General features: G+C 40.8%; 1 protein-coding gene across 3 annotated transcripts in view; it reads right to left on the reverse strand.

The window, feature by feature from the left end:
• The window catches only part of LOC114140289 (IQ motif and SEC7 domain-containing protein 2-like), a 121,714-nt gene that overhangs the window by 38,651 nt on the left and 60,530 nt on the right, over positions 1-22,533 (reverse strand). Inside the window, exon 1 of one of the 3 annotated variants that reach the window (XM_028010065.1) lies at positions 17,348-17,637. The exons of the other annotated variants lie outside the window; for them this stretch is intronic. Coding sequence (XP_027865866.1) covers positions 17,348-17,412 — 65 coding nt within the window. The 5' untranslated portion in view covers positions 17,413-17,637. Of the gene's footprint in view, positions 1-17,347; positions 17,638-22,533 lie in introns of those variants that run through there. 3 annotated transcript variants of the gene reach the window in all.

Consider the following 22,533-nt stretch of genomic DNA (forward strand, 5'->3'; position numbering starts at 1 on the left):
AATGCCCTAAAGCAACGCTGGAGCAGTTACCAGTAATAAAATCATTTCTTCCTAAAAAATGATTTAAATAAATCATTAAATAATCAATGGATGGATTTCTGCTTCTAGCTGCTGCTGTAATCTGAAGTGTGATATTGATTCAATAACGGCGCCTCATTTCTAAACCATATTGTTTCGGATTGGAACCAGCAACCTCCCTGCTCATCTGCCCTGCAGCCACGCGGCGTTCTACATCCTCTCGGGGAAATGTGGGTTAGTGAAACACAGCCTCCGTTTACATGAGCGTGTAAATGTTTCCTGTATCGACGGGTTGGTGTGCGAGCCGCACCAAATGGCACCAAACCCAGAGGCATCGATCTGCTTCCCACAGTGACTGCATGCCGTCTCCAGCTCTCCCATCGCTGCTTCTGTTATATGCATTAATGCAGAAATGTTTAAAAAACCACCACAAAACATGATCAAAAATGTTGAATAAGATTCTAAACACCAGATTAGGTGAGATGTTTAATCACATCTATTAAAAACAACAAAGAAAATTGCAAAATTGAGTGACAAAAGAGAATTAAAAACACCACGAATTACGCCTTTACCTTTAGCGCCTAGCATAGCGCTGTGAAGATGATGAGCGAAACTCTAACTAACTAATAAAAGCAAGAATTCATTCTAATATTAGATTCATTTCAGTGAACAATGGAGGACTGCTCTCTGACAAACAACATTTGGACCATTAAGGCCTGACCCAGTAACCCGACTCTGCAGCTCTGCAGTGGCAGTGATGAGGTGAGTTCTCCTCGGATCGATAATATTCCTCCCGCATGACAAATGCCACCCGTTAGCTCTCAGTTTCTCTTGGTAAACCAAGCCGCTCTTAAAGCCGGCTCCCTCTAAGCTGGTGCTCAGATGTCCAGAGGGACGCCACACAAACATCGAAGTTTTGATTTTATTGGTGCTGACTGATTCTGGCTCCAAAACAAGCCGAACACATCCTGACTTCCTTCTGTTTCCCATCCCTCCTCCTGTTTCCACATGAGCGGCGGCTGCACCAGCCGATGCCCCGGCCTGCCAGAGCTCATATAACACACACATCACAGTTTGGTTTTTATCATTTATCCAGCACATCCCTCCATCTTTAAGCCATCAGGTCATGTCAAATGATGCCTGGCAGCAGAATAACATGAAAATGAATATGGCTGCAATGACTTGAGCCGGAGCCAAGAATCTGTCCGGACGCTGCAGCTGATTTGTCATCTCCGTCTGCAGGGTTGTGTTAATAAAAACAGACAGTTAGTCCTGAGTGGGCAGCAATGTGATTGGGTGAAAAGGGTGACATCTGTGTGTAAGTGTGGGCAGCTAAAAGGCAAACACTGCAAAAGGTATTTGCATATTTATGTAAAACTTTATAATTGGATCATTGTGTTTGAGGAAATCTCAACATTTACTGAAGCTTAGTGTGCAGACTGGCATGGGTTAGCATTGATGGCTAATGTACAGTAATCTGGCAATTACAAATCAAAGCTGTCTGCAGCACTGGAGCAGCTGAAATTAGGAAATACTGTAATGACTCCTATAAATGAAGATGATAAGTTCTTCTGACATGTCTTTATCATCCAGCTATTATCTCTGCATTTTTATTTCACTATCGTTTCTCCTCTAAATTATGATTTAGCGCTGAAAGCTACACGGTACTTTTTACAGCTTTTAGGCCATTATTCTTTCTGTAATCTAAGATTGCCATCCCTGTTAATGGTTCTGGCATTTTAATGAATTCATAATCAGATAAGATAGTCAAAAATCACAGTCCCGTAAAATCCTCATGCATCTTACAAAAGAAAACACAAAAAAGGATTAAAAAAACATCTAGAACAAAAACCTGAAGAAGGAAAAGACATGAACATAGATCGGCATGAAAATAAACAGTGATTAAAAAAAGAAGCAGAAATTAAAAAGATAACAAGGAAAAACTGAACACAGCAGCACGTAGCATTTAGCATTAGCAATGCTTGCTAATGCCTGAACTTGTGTCAGGCAGTCAGACTAGTGATTAATATGAAGACATATTAAATGTGATATGAAATGAGACAATCATAATCAGAGACCTGACAGAGCAATGATGAACACTGTTAGCATTAGCAAGTGGCTTAGCAAGCAGTAATCAAAGGACCTAAATAATGCTGTGTACTACAAAATTACGCTCACATAAGTTTGTACATTTTTTCCATAATGATTTATAAAATGTTTGTAAACTGAAACAGAAATAGAGTGTCAGAGAAATGACTGAATAATTACCGTGACAAAGACATTAGCGCTGTTAGCTTTAGCCGCTGCTAGGCTCTGACTATCTGTGAGGCCGAAAAACGAGAAATCATGTAGCATATGTCCTGACTTTCTAATAATTGTCCTTAACTCAATAACTACAAATTAAAACGTAAGACTGTCAAAATAGAAAATATAAAAATTATAGGCATGTCAGGGAAGGACTGAAAAAAGAAGTTAAAACATCGTTAGCATTGTTAGCATTGAGTCGTGTCTTAACTTTCAGTTAGAAAAAGCACTTAAAAAAGATTTTATGTGTCTTCCTTGATCAATATTTTTTCCTAAACTACATTGTTTTCCATAGATTTGATGATGATTCTGAGTAAAAAAAACTCCAGTAGTTTGACTAACAGCATCAGCTCCAGGCTGAAGGCTCAATAATGTTTCTGCTGCATAAAAAAATGCCAGAATTTCCTCTTAAATGCTCGTTTGTAGTTTATGTTGTATCCACATATCCACTCTCTGTACCTGTACAGCAGGTACAGAGAGACGCTCAGCAGGGTGCCAGCTGACGCAGGACGAATTAAAAAGCATCATCTTAAAGTTTTAACAGCAGGAAAACATCAATCATCTGTTTGAAGCTGCTGAATGATCCCGGTTAGCATCACTGCTGACTGTAAACAGCTGGAGGTGAGATGCAAAGTTATAATTTATGTTTAAAATTAACCAGCTGTATGTAGAACTATAAGCATTTAAGTTGACATTTGAAGCAGATTCAAACTCAATCATGTTCGAATCAGCAGTTTTAAGATTTAACGCAAAGAGTTTTGCAAACTGCTGCTGAAGAACAAACTTTCTTCCTTTTTAATTTATCGATTTCCTCAAACACACACAGTTTAATTTAAATGAGCAAAAATCTCTGCAGTTCAACTTTCTGCAAACAAAGCATCAATATTTTATCATTTGTAAGGAAAACAGAGCTGCCCTGCAGACAAACACGCCAAATAAACAGTTTAGGTTGGTAGCTTAGTTAAATCCCTCCAGATCCGCAGCATTAACGTTGCACTAAATAAATAACTCCTCGTGCAAACTGTTCATTTTATTGTGGCATCTGTGATTCATCTGAAAACAACTTTCTAGAAGAAATCTCTCAGATGCTTCAGTGACTCCTGAATCCCAAAGATACACAAAAACCGTTTTAAATTAAATTCCCTCCAAACCAAATTCAGTAACAATGAAAGGAGATCAATTTCCTTACGATTTACTGCAAACATAAAACAGCAAAAATAGTCCAGCAGCTGCAGTATTGGCTGAGAAGAGGCTTCATTTAACAGGATGTTTTAAATGTGATCCTGGTTTCATTGCAACCTGCAGAAAGAAAACATGAATAATGAAACAGAAAACACAAATCTGAGGAGTCGTCTGCAGCGATCCTTTAACATAAAACGTAAACCTCACCAGATGTTCCGGTTTTTACTGAACAAGAATTATTTATTCACATAACAGAATTTCAATAAATCAGTAAAAAGGTTTGAAGTTATGCAAAAATAAAGTTAACTCCTGAACACTGAATTTCAGGTTTACATGATCATCAAAATTATTGGAAATAAAAGCTTGAAATATTTAACTCCATGTCAAATAAATTTATTTTATCGACTCATTTAATTTTCTTTTTAAAAAGATTTAATTTTTGGAAAATCCAGATTATTTTTCACAAATGCACTCCTTTGGGTTTTTAACAGCTTGTTTTTATTTAGACTTTGATTTCCACTCAACTTTCAACAAAGATAAATGAAATAAAAGCTTTTGAATTATTTTCTATCATTTGTAATTCATTTTTAAGCAACAAAAGTGAGAAAAACAAATCAATTAAAATCTGAAATCAGAATTGGAGGGAAAAAAATCTATCAGATTTGTATCTGGTTTAGTGCCACATGTGGAAGTGGGTCAGACCGGATCAGAACCGGTTCAGACTGCCGTGAAAAAGTCGGATTCAAAACAAGCAAAAAAATTTCTATGTGAGTGCAGCGTAAAGACACGGGCAGAACAAGGCAACATTAATCTACTCATAAAATTAAAAAACGTTCTTCCAGTTTTAGCTAAATAGTGCCCCCTGTAGGCCAGGGTTAAATTAAACGACTGGTTAATTTCATAATGTAAAGTAAAGCAAAGTAAAAAAAAGAAACAAGGATTGTTTGAAATAATCTGAACATGTTCATTAAAATCAGAAATCAGTTTGGTATGAAGATTTTATTTTTAATCCATTTCGCTCAGCTCTCTGAATTTATGCTGAATATTTCTGCAGATGCACCTGTGATGGGAGATATTGAATATTAAATATTTGAGCTGAGACGTTTCAGTTTGAAGAGAGGAGGATGATGATGAACTTAATCGTCAATATTTGATCATTTCTGGCCAAAACAGCCAACATCCAAACATTCTGACTGATTTTCCTTTTATCTGCTGCCTTTTCCTGACATTAAAAATCGATAAATAATAGATTTCTAGCGAATGAATTGTTTATCGCAGCCTCCTTGAAGAGAAAATCCATCCAATAATTACTGCTGGTTTCAGTCGGACTGGCACTGCCATCCCTCGAGCCATGCTGCTAGTGAGTCTAAAAATAATTCAGCAGCAGAGAGGCTTTCCTTTTTCCAAGGCTGCACAGAAACAATCACATTTCTGACAGACGAAGCATCACTGGGTCCGAGGAATCGGCCCAGCCGAAGTCTGGAGCGTTTTTACGCTCGGCTCTGGACCTGGGATGATTTCCTGGGTTCTGTTTGAGGTCCAGAGATTTAATCCATCCAACATGACACTGATCTCATTTACCTCCATTAATCCATCAGAAAGCAGCAACAGAAAAATAATCCATATCATAACCAGATTACAGCAAACGTCATTAACCTGAACGACGGAAACAAAACTGCGTTTTCAGGAAGACTGTTGAAGACATTCTGGGAAGTTTTCAAAATATTCTGCTGCACTTTTACATATTTAGTGAAGCAGCATAAAGTGGAAACATGAACAAAACACCAATATTGTGTTTGATGTGTATTTATAAGGTATTTATAACCTTACAGCCTGATTTCACATTTTTGTAAAAGTTTTAGTTTAAATTAATGTTGAGCAACACAAAGATACTCTGATTAGACCTCAACTTAAGTCAGGAGTCGAGAAATGATTTAACTAGGACCTGATTCTCAACAGGAAGTGAAGCTTTCATTAGGGTGGTATTAATATGATTTATTTATTAGATTTTACATTTGTATCTTGAATTAAAGTATGTTTTAATGAGCTGGAGTAGGCTAAACAATTACACAAAGCAAAACATCTAAACAAATTTCAGAATAGATCAGAAATAAATTGGCATCTATCAGTGTGAAACAGTTTTAAAGCCATTTTTAAAGCTTTGGGATGAACACAACCAAAAATATCTGAATGGAGAAAACACAGAGCAGAGGCAGAGCTATCAAAGTGATCAATTATTATTAATTCATGGGAGAGTTCATAAAGCCCTGGTGAATATTTGCCTCAAACATCTTGATGATACTGAAATGAAAATATTCTGTTGTCTAACGAGACAAAGGAGGAAGTACGCTGAGCTCCGTCCTCACAGCAGGAAAAAGCGCCGGCAGTCTGAACGACCCAAATCCAAGATTTCACTCCACAAAATCAGATATTTTTCAAATATATTTCAAAGCTTCTGTAGTTAAAAAGGTCTTGTTGAATTTTATCCAACTTTTACTCGTTTATGTCAGACATGCGCCAGAAGAAGCCAGATGTCTGAGGAAAAACAGTGTTTTTCTTCTCACCTTCCTGCCATCATTTTGTGACGATTCTGTTGCTCCTGTTGCTCAACAACTTTAAAAGCGACTCAACGGCAACGGCAACATCCGTTGTTACTTCCATAAACACTGCGCTGCTGTGTGGCGTCTATGTTCTTCTTCTGCATTTTCTGGGTCGCTTGGAGATCGCAAACCGTTCACACAGACGTCTGACTGCTGTCGAATTTAATTAGTAGCATGAACGAGAACACACCCACACACACACACACACACGCACACACACACACACACACGCACATTAAAACTAGGATTTCAGCAAAAACTTGGAATTGAGCATCAAGACCTGCTGTGAGTCTGGTTATATTTGCAGCGCCAGTCAAACATGGCGGTAAGGTGATGGTCTGAGGCTGCAGGTTCAGGAGTGGTCTACTCAAAGTCTGGGCTTAAATCTGACTGAGATTGTGTGAAATGACCCAAAGCTTGCTGGAAAAGCCTCCAACCTGTCTGAGTCCAAACAGTCCAGGACCAAAGTTCCTCCACAGAGACGGAAACGACTTGTTGCCAGTTTCCAAGGGAGAAACAACCAGTTATTATTTTGGAGCTCCAGGATTGAAATGTCATAATAATATTGCATAAAGCGCTCTGGATCAGAAAATATCATCACGGGAAGATAATTAAAATGATATATCAGCCTGGAACAAAAAGAAAGCTGGGGCACAGAGGGCAGGACTTCAATAAAAAGGCAAAGTAACGGCGTTCAGCTGCCATCATGCTGCAGCACCAATCAGTGTCTCCATGGCAACCGCAGCACTTCCTGTGGATGCCAAACAGACTCTGTAAAGGTGAGTGTTTGCTGCATGAATATTAAAGTTGATGTTGTACAGATGAATGTGGGAATGAGACCCGGTTCCAGCCCAGCTCTGTGCAGCTAGCCGACATTAGCTGAACATGTGAAATCCTCACTTTTTCATAAACAACAGTTTAAGTCACATTGTGTGGGAGTCGACGTCCACGCAGCTTCACAGGCATGAGACTTTAACAAGAAAACCCAGAACTGTTTTATTCACAGATTATAAACTTAAACCTGTTAATGCGTCTCTGTTCAGCGAAGCGTTCTCCAGATCTGTTTGAGTGTTTCAGGCTTTGAACAAAAGATGGAAACTAAAGAAACGACACGAAAACCTCTGAAGACACTGAGAGCAACTTCCTTCTTCACCAGATGGAAACAAGATGGAGAGATGTCAGATTTGATCATTTGGAGGATTTCTCTTTAGTTAAAGATCAAGAGTCATTTCCACCGCTAGCGCTAAGCTAACACATTTGTTTTGGTTGTATTTACCCAGAAAGCCCTGCTCTGTAGTCCTTTTCCTGCTTTCGAACCAGAGTTCACTTCAACTGAACCCAGACTGAGGGTTGGAAGGCAGAGTTAGTTTTTGGTCTGCATCAACCAGACTTTCTTCCTAACTGGAACTGGACTGGACTGGACTGGACTGGACTGAACTGAACTGAACTGAACTGGACTGGACTGGACTGGACTGAACTTGACTGGTGTCTTATGGATCATGTGTCTCCATGAGTCCACCTCTCGCTCCACTGCTGCCATTGATCATTGATCTGGAATCGCATTTATCATTTGCAGCTGATTTTGCATTGCCTTGGTGTGGAGTGCTTCAGACAGAACCTTCATCTACTTGGTTTCTGTCATTAGCAATAAAAAATAAAGGCTTAGTGGTGATCATGTTTCACTGTAATAGAGGAAACTATAAACCACCTGGTTTTCAGTTTCCATCTGTCCACATATTTTTAATATTTGTCCATCTTGCAAAAAAAAAAGACAATCATCTATGAAGGCAGGACGACATGTTAACGAGTCGTTTTTGCAGATGACTTTATCTCAGCTTCGTTTGTATCAGACTGGCTGCTTTGTCGGCAGATTCCTGCCGGTGCTAAAAATAATCACTCCCCCTGTCTTCTGTCGCAAAGCTGGGCAGAGCCAAAAAATCCAGCAGCGACCCGAGAACCAACAGCAGAGCCGGCCAAGCGTTCGGCGGCGACGCGGCGGGCCGCCGGCTGCAGGAGTCGACACGACGGCGTCTGAGCAGAACCGCCACTCTGCTGAGGGGGCGGCGGCCGGAACGAAGAGGAGGAGGAGGAAACACGATGAAGATAAACAGGAGGGGGGGGGATGGAGCCCAAAGCTTTAAAATGAGATGATGGTGATGATGATGAAGAGGACAGAGACAGACTGCAGGAAGAAAAAACTGGAAAACAGAGGAGAATGTGTTTGGAGGTCAGAGGTCAGGAAAAAGGTGCAGAGGGTTTAATGAAGCTGAAAACGTGATTCTGTTTCTGATCCTCAGCGACCGGCTGCTGGACGTGCGCTCCACACTAACAGGAACAGCTACTTCCTGTCGGCCATGTTTGCTTTGACAACAAACCGTTAATCAGATTGTCATGTTTTTTTATTTTACATATTTTATTTTACACATTCCTGTCAGAAACAACCAATCACAGCCAGGAGGAGGGACTTAGCGCTGCCAATCACCCTCACTAGCTGCTACGCTACAGCTGCTTCCGCACATCAGAGCCTGCATGAATGTTAATGCTAATTAGCATAACCACAGCGGATAAACGGTTTCCCTGTAACGGTAAGTTGTTTCTCCAGTAGTACACTGAGCAGCGCGTACACGAGGTTGATTTACGAGTTTATTCGTGCAGCACGTTTCAGCGACAAGGCAGTTCAAAATGCTTTTTACCATGAAAACATCAAACAGTGACCAGTTATGAAATATGTAATTGTTACATTTTGTCAAATGCTATAATCAAGCAAATATGTATCAATATATTGATCAATATTCCAGTTATTAGTCAAAAGCTAAACAGGTGGGATTTCAGCCTCGATTTAAAGAAACTCAGTATTTCGGCTGTTTTGCTGTTTTAAACTGTTGAACTAAAAGTTTCATTCTCTGAAGCATCTTTGAGCTCAAATCATTTTAGAAACAAAACCTTTAGACTCGGTGTTTGGAAGGTCGTCTCGCTCTGAGGTGAATGTTTTCCAGGGTAAATGAAGAAAAGCAGGACCGGCTGTTTGACAACTGGACTCACGTTGCATCGCGTGCCGAACGTCTGCGTCGTTCTCAGATCTATTTCTGAGGTGTTGGCTGTTTTTCAGGCTGTAAAGCTGACACTTTGCTTCTATCTTTGGTCCGCAGGGCGGAAAACTGCTGCTGTATCGTTTCTGCACCGTTTCCTCAAAATAAAGCAACAATTCACTGAAAAATCACGTTGATTTACGGGTCAAAATCTTCGGTATGAATGGAGCTTAGTTCAAATCCAAAGTGCCCCATCTGGTTAAAACACTTTCAAAATAAATCAGGTTTAATTTTTGGCTTATTAAAAAATGACGTTAAGACTCAATTTCTTGCTTAATTTTCTCTTGCTGTTGAAAGTAGTGATGCTGTGGGCTCTTTCCTAATGTAATTATAGATATGGTAGTCTCTAAACTGGACCAGCAGGTGGCGACAGCACCACCATCAACCACAGTAAAATACAGAAGAAGTTCCTGAGCACGGCTAAAACAGAACCTGGTGCTTCTGTCACACCAGCAACCCTTTAAAAGTTGAAGTTTGGAACAGAGTGGGGAGACAAAGAAAATATGAAAATGAAGATGAAAGAAAACTGAAAAGCGACACTGAGCATGTGCAAAGGGGGGCCTCCATGTTTTTGTTTTTAAAAACCTCCAGATATCCGGTCCACCACAAACAGAACTTTAAAAATTCTCCACTTTCTCAAAATACTTTATTTATCTCAAAGGGAAATTAAAACTGATTCCCTCCTGATAGTTTGGTAAATTTGGTTCTACTGGGTCCAGAACTTCAGCGTCTGCCCCATCGCCTACTGCTGTGGTTCTCTTTCTCTCTGCAAACCAATGAGCCCTTTGAGCAACCGGTTCCCCTCCTGGCCTGCGGGCCGGGCTCCGGTCCGCTTGGTGTTCACACATGCATTCAAACCGAACCAGAGTTCATTTCAACCGAACCCAGACCGACGTTTGGAGGACCAGAGTTTGGTTTTATTATAAGAACAATATAAAAACAAAGTGAAGAGTCAAACAAGATGAGGTCTGAAATCAAAGTAAAGATACCGTTTAAATCTGGAGTCACACCTCAGATTAGATCATTTGTTATTGAGCTAATTTCCAGGGATTAACGCAGGAAGCCAAACTGGAGCTCTGGGCAGCAGCTCACCTTCAAACCTTCTGACGAAACCAAAACTAGAAATGAGTTTGTGATTATGGTCGTTATTTCCAGGCAACAACAGCCTCTGATTGTGACCTACTTTATCTCTCTGAGCTGCTTCCTGTCTCCGTTTGAAGGTTCGTCCAACGGATCCTGGTGGAGCTTCTGGAAGGTTCCACCAAACCGAAAACTGGGTCAGGTAACATCTGACGGTTTACCTCCACTGCGCAGGAAAACGCTGCCAGAATCTGCTTCATTCTCCGAACTTTGTTCAGTGATTTCTACTAAACTGTTACATTTTTATAACCCTGAAAGCAGCAAACAGAACCACCTGCTCAGGTTCTAACACCTGCTTATTAGTCAAACAGTGAGGAGGAGTGCAAACATGTGGGCCGCAGAAACCACGTCGGTTCTGTTCAGCCGCCGCCGCAGGCAAACATGCTGGGAGTGTTGGATGAAACACGTCAGAGCTGCGCTCACGTTCTGCTGCTTTCGTTTGCTTTGGTCTGACGTTGCTGACGGTTTCAGAGCCGAGCAGCAACGGGTCGTCAGGAAATCTGTTTCTACCCGGAAACACAAACCGCCTCAAACATTCACAAACTCAAACAACAGAAATAAACTGTTAAATGATGATTTCATGACAAATCATTCAGGTCAGATCAGGAGATTTTTCTTTTTTTATATCACGAGAATAAAGTCGTAATACTATCAGAATGATAACACAATATTAGCAGAGTGTCATAAAGGTACAGAAGAGAATTTGTTTAAGTGAGAAAAAGGTTTTAAAAGTTATGAAGATGAGAGGAAACCAGTTCAGTTTGATTTTTCTCAATCACTTCAAAGTCCAGCAACTAATAATTATTTATTGCTGATCATTTTTTGTGTTGGAGTTTCATAAAATTACTACTTCATTCGACTATTTCTACTTTATTCTGGTAATATTGTGACTTTTTTCTTATATTATGACTTTATTCTAATAATGTTATAACTTTATCATAAGACTTTTTATCATATTACTACAACGTACTTTGGCATAAATTTATTCTCGCAATGTTACGATTTCCTTGAAATATGACTTTATTTCCATAATTAAAAAAAAATCTGTCTGGCCTCAATAATCTGCTGAATATCTCAGGTTTGATTTCTGTAAAATAACTTCAGGATTATAATTATTATAATTCTTAGGATTTCTGACCTTTCGGCCTTTTTGTTTAAACGTTTCATTTCTAATCTGTGAGGATGGACTCTCCAATAATCAGGATTCATAGCTGGCAGAAAGCCTGAACTGAATCCAGAGTTTGAATATTTCACAGGTTTTTCTGCTGCAGAGCTGCAGCATCACTGCAGCATCACAGCAGCATCACAGGAGACAGTGAAACTCTGCGGCCGCCTCAGTTCACTTTCACCTGCAGTTGGAGGGTTGGAGCCGCGGTGGGCGGACCACTGCCGTCCTGCTCGCCCAATTATTCTCTTTAACACACACACACACACCCCACACACACACACACACACACTCACTGACATGTGAGCCCCTTCTGGTTGCTTTGCTCTTCTGTTTGAAGCCCACAAAATGCTGCAGAGCACAAACTCTGATTAATCTCACAAACACACCCGGCGTGGCCGGCTGTTTCTGCTCCGCTGCAGTGGAGCTGCTTCACGTTCACACACACATCTGAGCCGAACCGACACCAGAAGCTCCGTCATCCAGACAGGCTGCAGATCAGCGCCGCAGCGCCGCAGCCTTCTGCTGCATCAGGAAGCAACAACCTGGTCACATGACCTCAGCAGGCTGACTTTAAAACTAATAATACCTTAATCTAAGAGTCAGCTGGGAACTGTTGGCACCGGTTATTGGCCTTCCTGTTTCTCCAGCCGTTTTAAACCCGACACTCAGTTTCTCTATTTAACAAACAGGAACAAAATGTAAACTGTCCTCACAATAACATCTTAACCAGAGACGGGTAGTAACTAGTTACACTTAGTCACATTTACTGGAGTAACTATTTTGAAAATATTTACTTTTAATAGTATTTTTACTATGCTGTACTTTTTACTTTTACTTGAGTAATTATATTATAAAGCATCTCTTACTTTTCTGGAGTTTCTACCCACTGAATGAAGAACAAACATGTTTTAACCAAAAATGAACTAAACAGACACAAACCTGCAGTTTCTGTTAAAGTTTCAGAAGTTTTATACTGACATGAATTGATTTTGAAAAAAAATATTTTGCCTGATTTTATTGTTTTGCTTATATGAATAATTGTTATTTTTCCACTGAACTTTATATTTTAGTCTGTCTGATTATGGAATTTTAAATACTAAATGATAATTTGATTTAGAACTTGAGTAGAGTTTTTATTTGAGTAAAATTATTGGTTATTCTACCCACCTCTGATCTTATCAGATACAACCTGGAATAAAAATATTAAGTTTCCTAATGGCCCTATTGAATGAACACTGATTGGTTGGAGTAGCCCTGTGCTGGTAACAAGCTGTTGTAACAGAAACAAAAGTTCAGCAGTTTACAGTTTATTGTAAGAAAATGAAAAATATTCCTGCAGACAGAACCTTTTGAGTGACCCATTTATCCATTATTATTCTTAAATACAATCATTTGGTAAGCTAATTTTACACATCACATTTTGAGCTCACATTACAGCAAGAAACTGGTCGTTTATATGCAGTACCAAGCGGCCCACTAGGGGGCGCATGCGGACCACAGTTTGAGAAAGTTCTCCATGGATGTTTGGAGATTCCTCTATTCAGCTGATCCCATTTAAAGAACCAGTAAAACAAACTGGTGTTTCAAAGATATCAGGATGAGCTCCACTGCCCACACCATTATACATCCTCTACCATACCTAACAGTAGGAACAAGGTCCTTTTCACTAAGATGGCCGACATGTGCGACGCAAAACTCTGAAACATACAAAACCAACAAAAAAACCAATCACATTTGTAACCCGTTCACACAGAAATCTGACTGCAGTCACATTTAATTAGCAGCATGAACGTCTACACACACACACACACACACACACACACACACACACACACACACACACACACACACACCCACACCCACACACACAAACATTGGATTTCAGGAAAAATTCGGACCTGCTGTGAGAGCGTAGCTTTAGTTCTGTTAGTTGTGGGAGTCAGTCAGAGGTCAAACATGAAACTGTAAGACGGAGTTTCACTGCATGACGAAAGGGACGAGAGTTTATCGTATCGTTTAATCGTTATTGTGAAAAATTTCTCATCATTTTAGGAATTTTGATTTATCATGATAACAATTAATTGTCTTCTGTCTGGAAACCCCAGATAGAAATAACGGAGGAGATGGTTGTGGTTCAGTCTGGACTGAGAGCTGCCATGGACATTCATAATAAGATAAGGTGTTCCTCAGGGTTGTGGACTCGGATCACCTCTGTTCTGTTGTCTCATTAAACAGGACATAAGTCAACGTTAAAGGTGTTTATATTATGTTAATAAAAGAATAAATCTGAAGACATGAGGCTCCATGAAGACATAAAAATCTGGATATCCTGAACATTTTAGTTTCAAGTAAATCTGATATATTTTGGTATTAAATTATTAAATTCTCCAAATTTGTTCTCACTCAGAACTATGTGATTAACTTCAACAAAATATTCCAGTTTATGTTCAGTTCTTTAGATGTTTTATTGTTATTTTTGACCAGCAGAGCAGTTTGATGCTCAGGATCAGCTGCATCCTGCAGGACAAACTCAGGGCAGATTTCACCCACATGTAAACCACCTGGACGTTTCTCAGCTGCTAGCGCCCCCTTCAGTCCGAGCTATGCAGTTCTGAGTCCACAGGCTCAGACAAAGTTTATGCTTCTTTCCTGCATCCTGCAGTGAATCTGATGCATCTCAGACAGAGAGAGAAGAAGAAGGCTGGTTTGAATCTGCTCAGAGGTTTCCAGGCAACAGCTTTGCTCCCGTGGGATTAGAGCACCAATGCCGCTGAGTCAACTCCTCCAGCATGTAGCAGCCTGCATGACTCAGGCTCTCTGCCTTTTCTTCCTCGGCTCTCCCACCGGCGCTGCGGAGAGCTAATGAAGAGCCACGCTGCTGGGAGAGGGGGCAGGATTCCCAGCTGGACCACCGGGATCCGGATGGAGACGCTGCAGCGGATCCGAGGCGCTGAGCCGAGAAACGAAGGAAAAACACAGGAAAGCAGCAGAGGTGGAGCAGAAACACAGACATCTGTCCAGGCAGCTGGGTCTAGTCCAAACCTGATCAAGTCTGACATTGTAGGATTTAATATTTAGTTAAACATTTTATTAATTTTTTAAACCAAATCTGATTTTGAGAGGCAGAAACCTGATTAGCATATAAAATAATAAAACTAGTGTTTGTGAATTCACAGCAACCCTGTTTAGTCTGATTTAATCTAACTCCAGTCCGTCTGTCTATAAACTCCAGTTCAGTTGTTGAGGTGTGAAAACTAACTGACCTCTGACCTCTGGTCCTCCAAGCTTCTGTCTGGGTTTGGTAGAAGTGAGTTCTGGTTCGGTTTGAATGTGAACGGCAGGTGAACCGGAGACCACTCCAAAAACAAGAAGTGGACTACAGCACAGGGCATTCTGGGTAAATACAAGCAAAGCTAATGTGCTAGCCTAGCGCTAGCAGCAGAAATGGCTCCTGGTCTTTAGCCAAAGATGCTAAAATTTGATGCCTCCATCTTGTTTCCATCTGGTGAAGAAGGAAGTTGCTCTCAGTGTCTTCAGAGGTTTCTGTGTCATTTCCTTCAGTGGTTCTTGGTGCAGCGCCCCCACAGGCCAGGAGGGGAACCGGTTGGTTTGGGTCAGAACCACAGCAGCTGGAGGTGGAGCAGGTGATGGAGTTCTGGTTCCCATTCAAAGTGAGTCTATCGGACTATCAGGAGGAAAACATCCTACTGTAGCTGTAACAGTCCGACTCTGATGGGTTTGTTACTTATTTCACTGATTAAACTAAAGGATTTAATTCTGTAATTATTCACCAGCTGCAGCTTTACAAGTTTTAATATTTATTTAACCGATTAATAAATGTCTTGTTTCTCTTTCTGGTTCTTTAGGAGTTGTTCTTTTGCTGCCTTTGGTTCTGTTTCAGTGACCAAACTTCCTGTTTTTCCTGGACAAACAGGAAGTTTGTCTGTGGCGTTCACTGACTGATGAACATGTTCAGGTTTCATCGTTTTTCCACTGACTAGACAAACAGACTGACTGCAGCAGAAAGCGGCGCTCTGAGCTGCTGGATGTTTCTGTGTGACAGATCAGCTCCACCACAAAAACTATTCAAAAAACTGCAAAAGAGACGAGAATGAAGACTGAAGTAAACATATTAGTTTGAAACTTTTTATGAGACTAATGCTTTTTATTTTTACTATTGCACTTTATATACTTTTAGATTATAGAATATTTTTTGTCTTGCTGACTCTAAAAGTGAGCTGTTATTGTTATAGCTTAATTTTCTACAGCAAAACAGAAATAATTTCCATTATTTCTTTGCAGATATTAAATCAATAAACTTTTTTAAAGTTTTGTTGTCCTTTCTTTAGTGCAGATTAAAGTTATTCTTGTACATGTGAAAGTCTATCTGAAGTTTATTATTTAACTCTTCCTTCTAAACACAGAGACAGAATATATTAAAGATGTTAAAATCAGAGCAAAGTTTGACTGAAGAGACAGAATATGATCTGAGTAAAACGTCCTGATGAATGAATGAAACCAACATGAATAATAACGTTGAGTTTTCTGACAGCTCTGGCTGGAAGAGGCAGAGGACGGCAGGCGTCCATGGCGACGCTCACTTCCTGTTTGTGTTTTCACAGGACGACTCTGAGGCTCAGAGGAACAACGGCAGGTTGACCTCTGACCTCTCAGAACGACACGGAGGAAAACGCCTCAGCGCCGTCTGATAACAACAAACATTTCATCCTGTAAGACGCAACTAACGCTTTAGACTTCGGTTCAGATCAAAGCAGCTTCATGTGTCAGAACGGCCTAGTCCATGTCCAGAACTGAACAATATAAAGTATCTGCAGTAGGACTGGAAAGTTCTCCATCCAAACTGATGCAGCTTTCAGCAGATAGAAAGAGATAAAATCAATAAATCATGTAAATGGAAATAAGTGAGCTCGTTTTAATTTATTATGTGATTAATTGATTCATTTGCAACAGGTCTATGCCACACTTTCCAGATTTTTATTGGTTAGTAAAAATGCAAAAAATCTATTTCTGCACAAGTTTGTGTTGGATTGTTTCATAAAATCCTAATAAATCAAATCAAAGTTTGAACAAAAACTACAAATTCTTCTCCAAACCTCTCTGGACTTTACTTTAACTGGACCGAAGTAAAACAGGGGGCACTTCCTGTTCTCCATCCAAACATCCCCCCCCAGTCAGGAGGTTTCTGCGTGTTTGAAAACCATTTTGCCGCAAAACACGAGATTCAATCAACACAAACAAAATGACTGAAACGACCGCAAGCCGAATAAAGAGCAACCACAGGAAGAGGGAGCCTCTAACTTCCAACAACAGAGACCGAGGAGCATCACACATACACACACACACACACACACACACACGCACACCCACACACACACACACACACACACACACACACACACACACTGCTCCCCGGGTCCTTCATGAACACCGGAGCCGCTCAGATCCAGGCAAAAGTTTCCGCTTTCCAAACATGTTTGACTCTCAAGATTTCCTCACATCTAGAAGTTCAAGGTCCAACAGAGACATGGAGACAAACTGCGGAGGACAGAGACAGGCGCAAAGAAAAGGCGCTAATAATGTAATCAGCGGCCGAGTCGCCCCCATGATGGCGCTAAATCAGCGCCAGAACATCCCGGAGCGGAGCCGCTGCTGGCGCATTTCATTAAGACCCTCAACCAGCAGCTGCGCACAGTCAGCACGAAGCGGCGCAGCGGTGCGTCAGGACGGGAACGCACCGCACACACACACACACACACACACACACACACAACACACAACACACACACACACACAATACACACATACACACACCGCGGGTTGCTCACCAGTACAGCAGCTTGTTGTTCAGGATTGCGGGGGTTTTGTCCGAGGCGCAGTTGATGCACCACATTGTTGCAGCTGCGGATCCGCCGCGACACGAACCGGGAGGAAGAGACCGAACCGAACCGAGCCGACCTGAGCCGAACCGAGGCGAGGCGAGCTGGCGGCGGCGGACCGGAGATGGAGCCGCGGTGCAGCGCTGCCTGCCGCTCTGACGGATCCTTCCTCCGAGCTCTGCCTCCCTCCTCTTCCTCCTCCTCCTACTCCTCCTCCTCCTCTTCCTCAGAGAACAGCATCATCAGCAGAGGCGGTGCTGAGATCCTGATGGACCGGGGCCCACGGCCCACATAAATAAATACCCTCTGGGTTTGTACACAGACTTAAATAAAGATTTAATTTAATCTTCTACTCAGATGTTGAATTTAACTCACTAAAAGTTTACAAAACAGCTGAGGAAATGTGTGCTTTATAATTTATGCAGAAAAATTAATTTAGGCGAAGCTAAGAGTGCTAAATGTTTTCAAAGTTAACAACAAACATAAAACTTAGCTCCACTATTAGCACATGAGCAGAAACGTGTCACCGCTGCCTTTTAAACGACTGGAGCAAATTCAGAGCAGCCAGTCACTGAGTTTATGATCCGTCTGCTGCTGTGGAGCCGCAGGAGCTGAATAATTTCCCCAAACAGTCATTTATGTTTACTGTATGTGCTATTACATTCATAAAGCAATAACAGATCTGGTTTATGTTTTCTAATAACTGAAGCAGCAGGTCTATTTGCTATTCAGTATTCACAGATTTTTCTGTTGACTGTGACTCCAAATTATTCACACAGTTTTTCATAGAGCATATTTAAAATATTCAAAAGAAAATGGAGGTTGGGAAGGCGAAATATAAGAACAGGCGTGCTAATAGGTTAGCATTTTCAAGGCAGCCAATCCAGGAGCGGCTGCGTCTTCAAGCCAGCAGAGCAAGAAAAGGAAAAGTTTCTGACATGAAAAAGAGCAAAAGAACCGTCCAGATGTGGAAGAAAAAACCCCAAACAAGACCTGAGGACTGCTGGTCCAATAAAGTCAGAAGGTAGGAGGCAGCATTCATGTCCAAACTCCTGTCACAAGGGCCAAAATCATCTTTTTTTGGTCAAACTTTTCTTATCTTTTCTTACGAAGAACAGGATTTGGGTCATCATCTCTTTGAAAACATTTTCTGTATGTAGTTTTTTATTAGATTTATACTCAAATAAAAAAGAAAGGAAAAAGTGTGATCACTAAAAAAAATTATACTTTGTGTTGAAATTTTCCTTCTGAAAGATTTTGTCAATAAAAACGCCAAACAAGTACCATTGTTCAACTGGGGCCACAAAATTTGTTCCCCCGTTGGACATGAGCTCAACAAATGGATGAATAGAAAAAATATTGTACAGTTAATATTTTCTCCTGAGGCTAAACACTGAGGCTGTTTCAGGCTGTTTCTCTGGACTAAATCATTTCTCCTCTTTACACTGAAACTTTATCACAGGCAGCAGATTTAAAATAAAAAACATTCTGTTTCTGTTTTGAGTGAGATAATGAGTGAGAAAATGTCGCTGCTTCTGTCGCCGTGACGATGGAGGAAGCAGAGAGGAGCTGACAGGAAGCTGACAGTGGGCGTGACGCGCGGCAGCCGGCGCCGTGATGCGCTGCAGCCTCAGGGCGGCAGGCCAGGTGGGGGCAGAACGCCGGCGGCGAAACACGACTCCACCTCAGAAAACTGATCCAGGAATCATTCCTGATCTGCTCTTCTTTTTACTGAATGAAACCTGAAACCATCGTCCTGCTGTCAGTCTGGAGGCTGTTTAGCTCCTCATAAATCAGCCGACAGGAATGATGATTATCTCCCTTCATCATTAAAGGGCCAGTAGCGTGTAAAATTAACTCCTTTGATCTTTTCAACATGTTTTAATGTTTTTAACTTAACAATAACAAACCTGGAGAGCTGCTTTGATTCTGGCAACCATTCAGCTCCAAAAACGCCTTGGTGGACCTAGCCCCGCCTTCGAGGCACAGCTCCGCCCCCACTCAGCTCCTTCAGACTAGCCAGCAGCAATTAGCAAACACCTGTGGAAACGGCTGAGCTCATTATAGGAGCTACTTCTCAGAGCAACTCTGGTAAAACGTTAAAGGGTTAATAGAGGAGCCATGTTGGGATGACTTCCTGGAGGCAGAGCTACAGAAAGACCAGGAGATTTTAAAGAGACAGCAGCCCAATTTCAAGGTTTTACATCAGGAAGTATATTTTCTTCTATTTCATATTTGCTATATGCAGCATTTTATAACCACTGGAGATAAAATAGTTATTTGATTATGCTATAAAACAGCACAATGTGATACATGATCCTGCCCATCTCATGTTCGTCTATAGCAGCAGTTACTCCATCCTGTTCTGATGATGGAGAATAAAAACTGATAATATCGGCATTTATGAACAGAACGCTAACACCAGACGTTTTTGAATCTGTTAAACTCATGACAATAATAATAATATAGAGGTCCACAGAACAAAGTATTCACTGACTTCCCTTTCTGGTCTGCAGTGGGACCGTTTTTAGGCTCCGACAGAACCGGGTCATTGGTTCTGTCAGAACCGAAGCGGGTCGTTGGTTCTGTCAGAACCGAAGCGGGTCGTTGGTTCTGTCGGACCTGCAGAACCAGAGTTTTTCTGCCAGCACAAACTCTCTTCCTCACTCACTCTGTCTCTCCTCCCATCCTTCAATCTCAGGGCAGTTACCGTGGGCAACAAAGTGTGAAACATAAAAGTGCTTCCCCTTGGTTTCCGTGGTAACCGGAGTCAGGGGGCTTGCATGGTTTTAACGCTCTGTGATAAAATGACCCACACTTTCTTCCTCCCCTCCTTCCCTCTGCCTTCCACTTACTGTCATCCTCTCATCCTCCTTCGCTCCACTTCTCTTCACTGGCATTTAGGTTCAAATGCTTTTTAGTCTCCATCCATCCATCCATCCATCCATCCATCCATCCATCCATCCATCCTCCCCCCACAGAGGCTCTTCAGCCTGGGGACAAGTTTCTATAATTCATGGCTGGTTGTCAGAAGCTGCTACCCTTCTCTCTTCCCCTCCTTCAGTTTGTCAACAGATCCCTCCACACGTCTCTCAGGTATTCAACTTTATGAAGACAAAGAGAGAAACCTGGATAAAGTCTGGCTTTTCCAAGTCAACAGTCTCAACTTTGAGCACCAAAGCCTTTACAGCCTAAGACAATAATTAAAGCCTGTTTCTGTTGTACGTCATGAAAATGTTTAGAATTAGCGAAAATGCTAAGGTTGGCTAAAATGCTATCAGTAGTAAATGGGCTACAACAACCCTGTTATTGACTTACTCTATTTCAATGTGAACCAGCTAAACGGTTGATCTCCTGCTATGTGCTGCATCTTGAATGTTAACAGCAGCATATAAGCTAAAATGCTTAGATATCAGTAGCATGTGGCTATCACTAGCATCTTGATCTACAGTAACATAATCAATCTAGTAAACAGCAGTGTGTAAAATGCTGATAGGTAAAATGTTGTCAGTGGGTTGTGGGTTAGCACTAGCATGTTGACTAACATTGACTTATTCCAAGTTAAGTTTCAGTTTTATATCAAAATAAAAGAAGTTAATCTTAGGTAAAATGCTAATGTTAGCCTGGGGCTATCATTAGCGTATTGATTATAATAATTATGTACTCCATGTAGTATGTAAACAGCAGGGTATAAGCTAACATGAGCTAAAATGCTACGGTTAGCTAAACTGTTGCCATGTGGGTTATCTTTAGCATGTTGATAGCACTGACTCACTACATCATGTTAAGTTTAGCTTCAGGATTTTTAACACCTGACTCGTTCCTTTGGCTAAATATGTTGCCATGGTAACTCAAAACGCCAACAGAAGCGCTGCTCTCCTAGCATTGAGACGGCAGGCTCCAATAATCCTGGTAATATCATGATGCAGTAGTTCTGCAGAATCAATAAGCTGATAGTCGTGATCCGGAAATGGTGTAAAATCTTAAAATCTCAGAATCTGAAGAGACTTAATAAAAAGAAAAAAGAAACGCTAACAGGACAGAAAGTTAACCTGCATCAAGAAAAAAAAGATGGCGAAGATAGAAAAAGACCATCAAGAAGAAGTTAAAGAATGGGATGAAGAAGAGGAGTAAAAGGAAAAGAAAATGAATGAATGAGGAGAGATAATAAGAGGAAGAAAATGTGGTTAATAATGCAAACAGCAGCTCTTCTTCCCTTTATTCATCCCCCACTTTCTTCACATCCATTATTCACTGATGACTTCATCTTCCTCCTCCGTCGTCTGTTTTTTTTTTACTCCCACCTTCTGTTTGTCCTTTTCTCAATTGTTTCTGATTATATGTTTAAAAAAAAACAATAATAAAAAATAATAAAAAACGTTTTTAACCCTTACAGGCTACCACCCAAAGGCCCGAAGAGCAGAACTGAAATTAACCTGGAAATGTTCTCAAAAAGACAACAGTAGAAAATAAATACATTCAGTTTTACAACTTATTGAAAAAAATAAGTTAATTATGAATCTGAGAGCTGCTGCAGGTCGATAGAGAGACTGAAGGAAATCAGGTTTTGCATTGGAAAACACATATTGACAATTTATGAAGCAAAAATTAAAAAAACTATTCAGCCAGAAAACCTGAGTGGTTCAGAAGGCCGATACAACCCTGAACCCGACCAGAACCTCAGAACAGTGAGACTTCCCACTTCTGAAGGGAAGAGATTTTATAGTATTCAAATAACACACACACACACACACAATTTAAATTTTATGATTTTTTCCTAAATGGACCATCACACACAGGTTTGTATTTATATCTGATGGGTCGCTGTTGACCGGACACGTTTAGCATTAGCATGTTGTCAGTCAGTGGGCTGCGCTGTTTATCACAGCCTCATAAAACAAGTTATTCTAACTCTCATCTCTCAGTGTGTTAATGAGGCGTCAGCATTAAATGCAAGTGAGTCTACAAATGAGAGAAAATGCCCCAAACGTCGGACATTACTAACTCACAGCAGTTTTAATAAAATCATCAGTTCTCAGTGAGAAAAGCCTCTAAATAAATCAAACATGGTGAACAATAAGGGCACCAGAACAGAGTTTTCCTAAAATAAGTTTTCATGAAAAACAAAAGACCGC

The sequence above is a fragment of the Xiphophorus couchianus genome, chromosome 24 (assembly GCF_001444195.1).
Source record: "Xiphophorus couchianus chromosome 24, X_couchianus-1.0, whole genome shotgun sequence".
Lineage (NCBI taxonomy): Eukaryota > Metazoa > Chordata > Actinopteri > Cyprinodontiformes > Poeciliidae > Xiphophorus > Xiphophorus couchianus.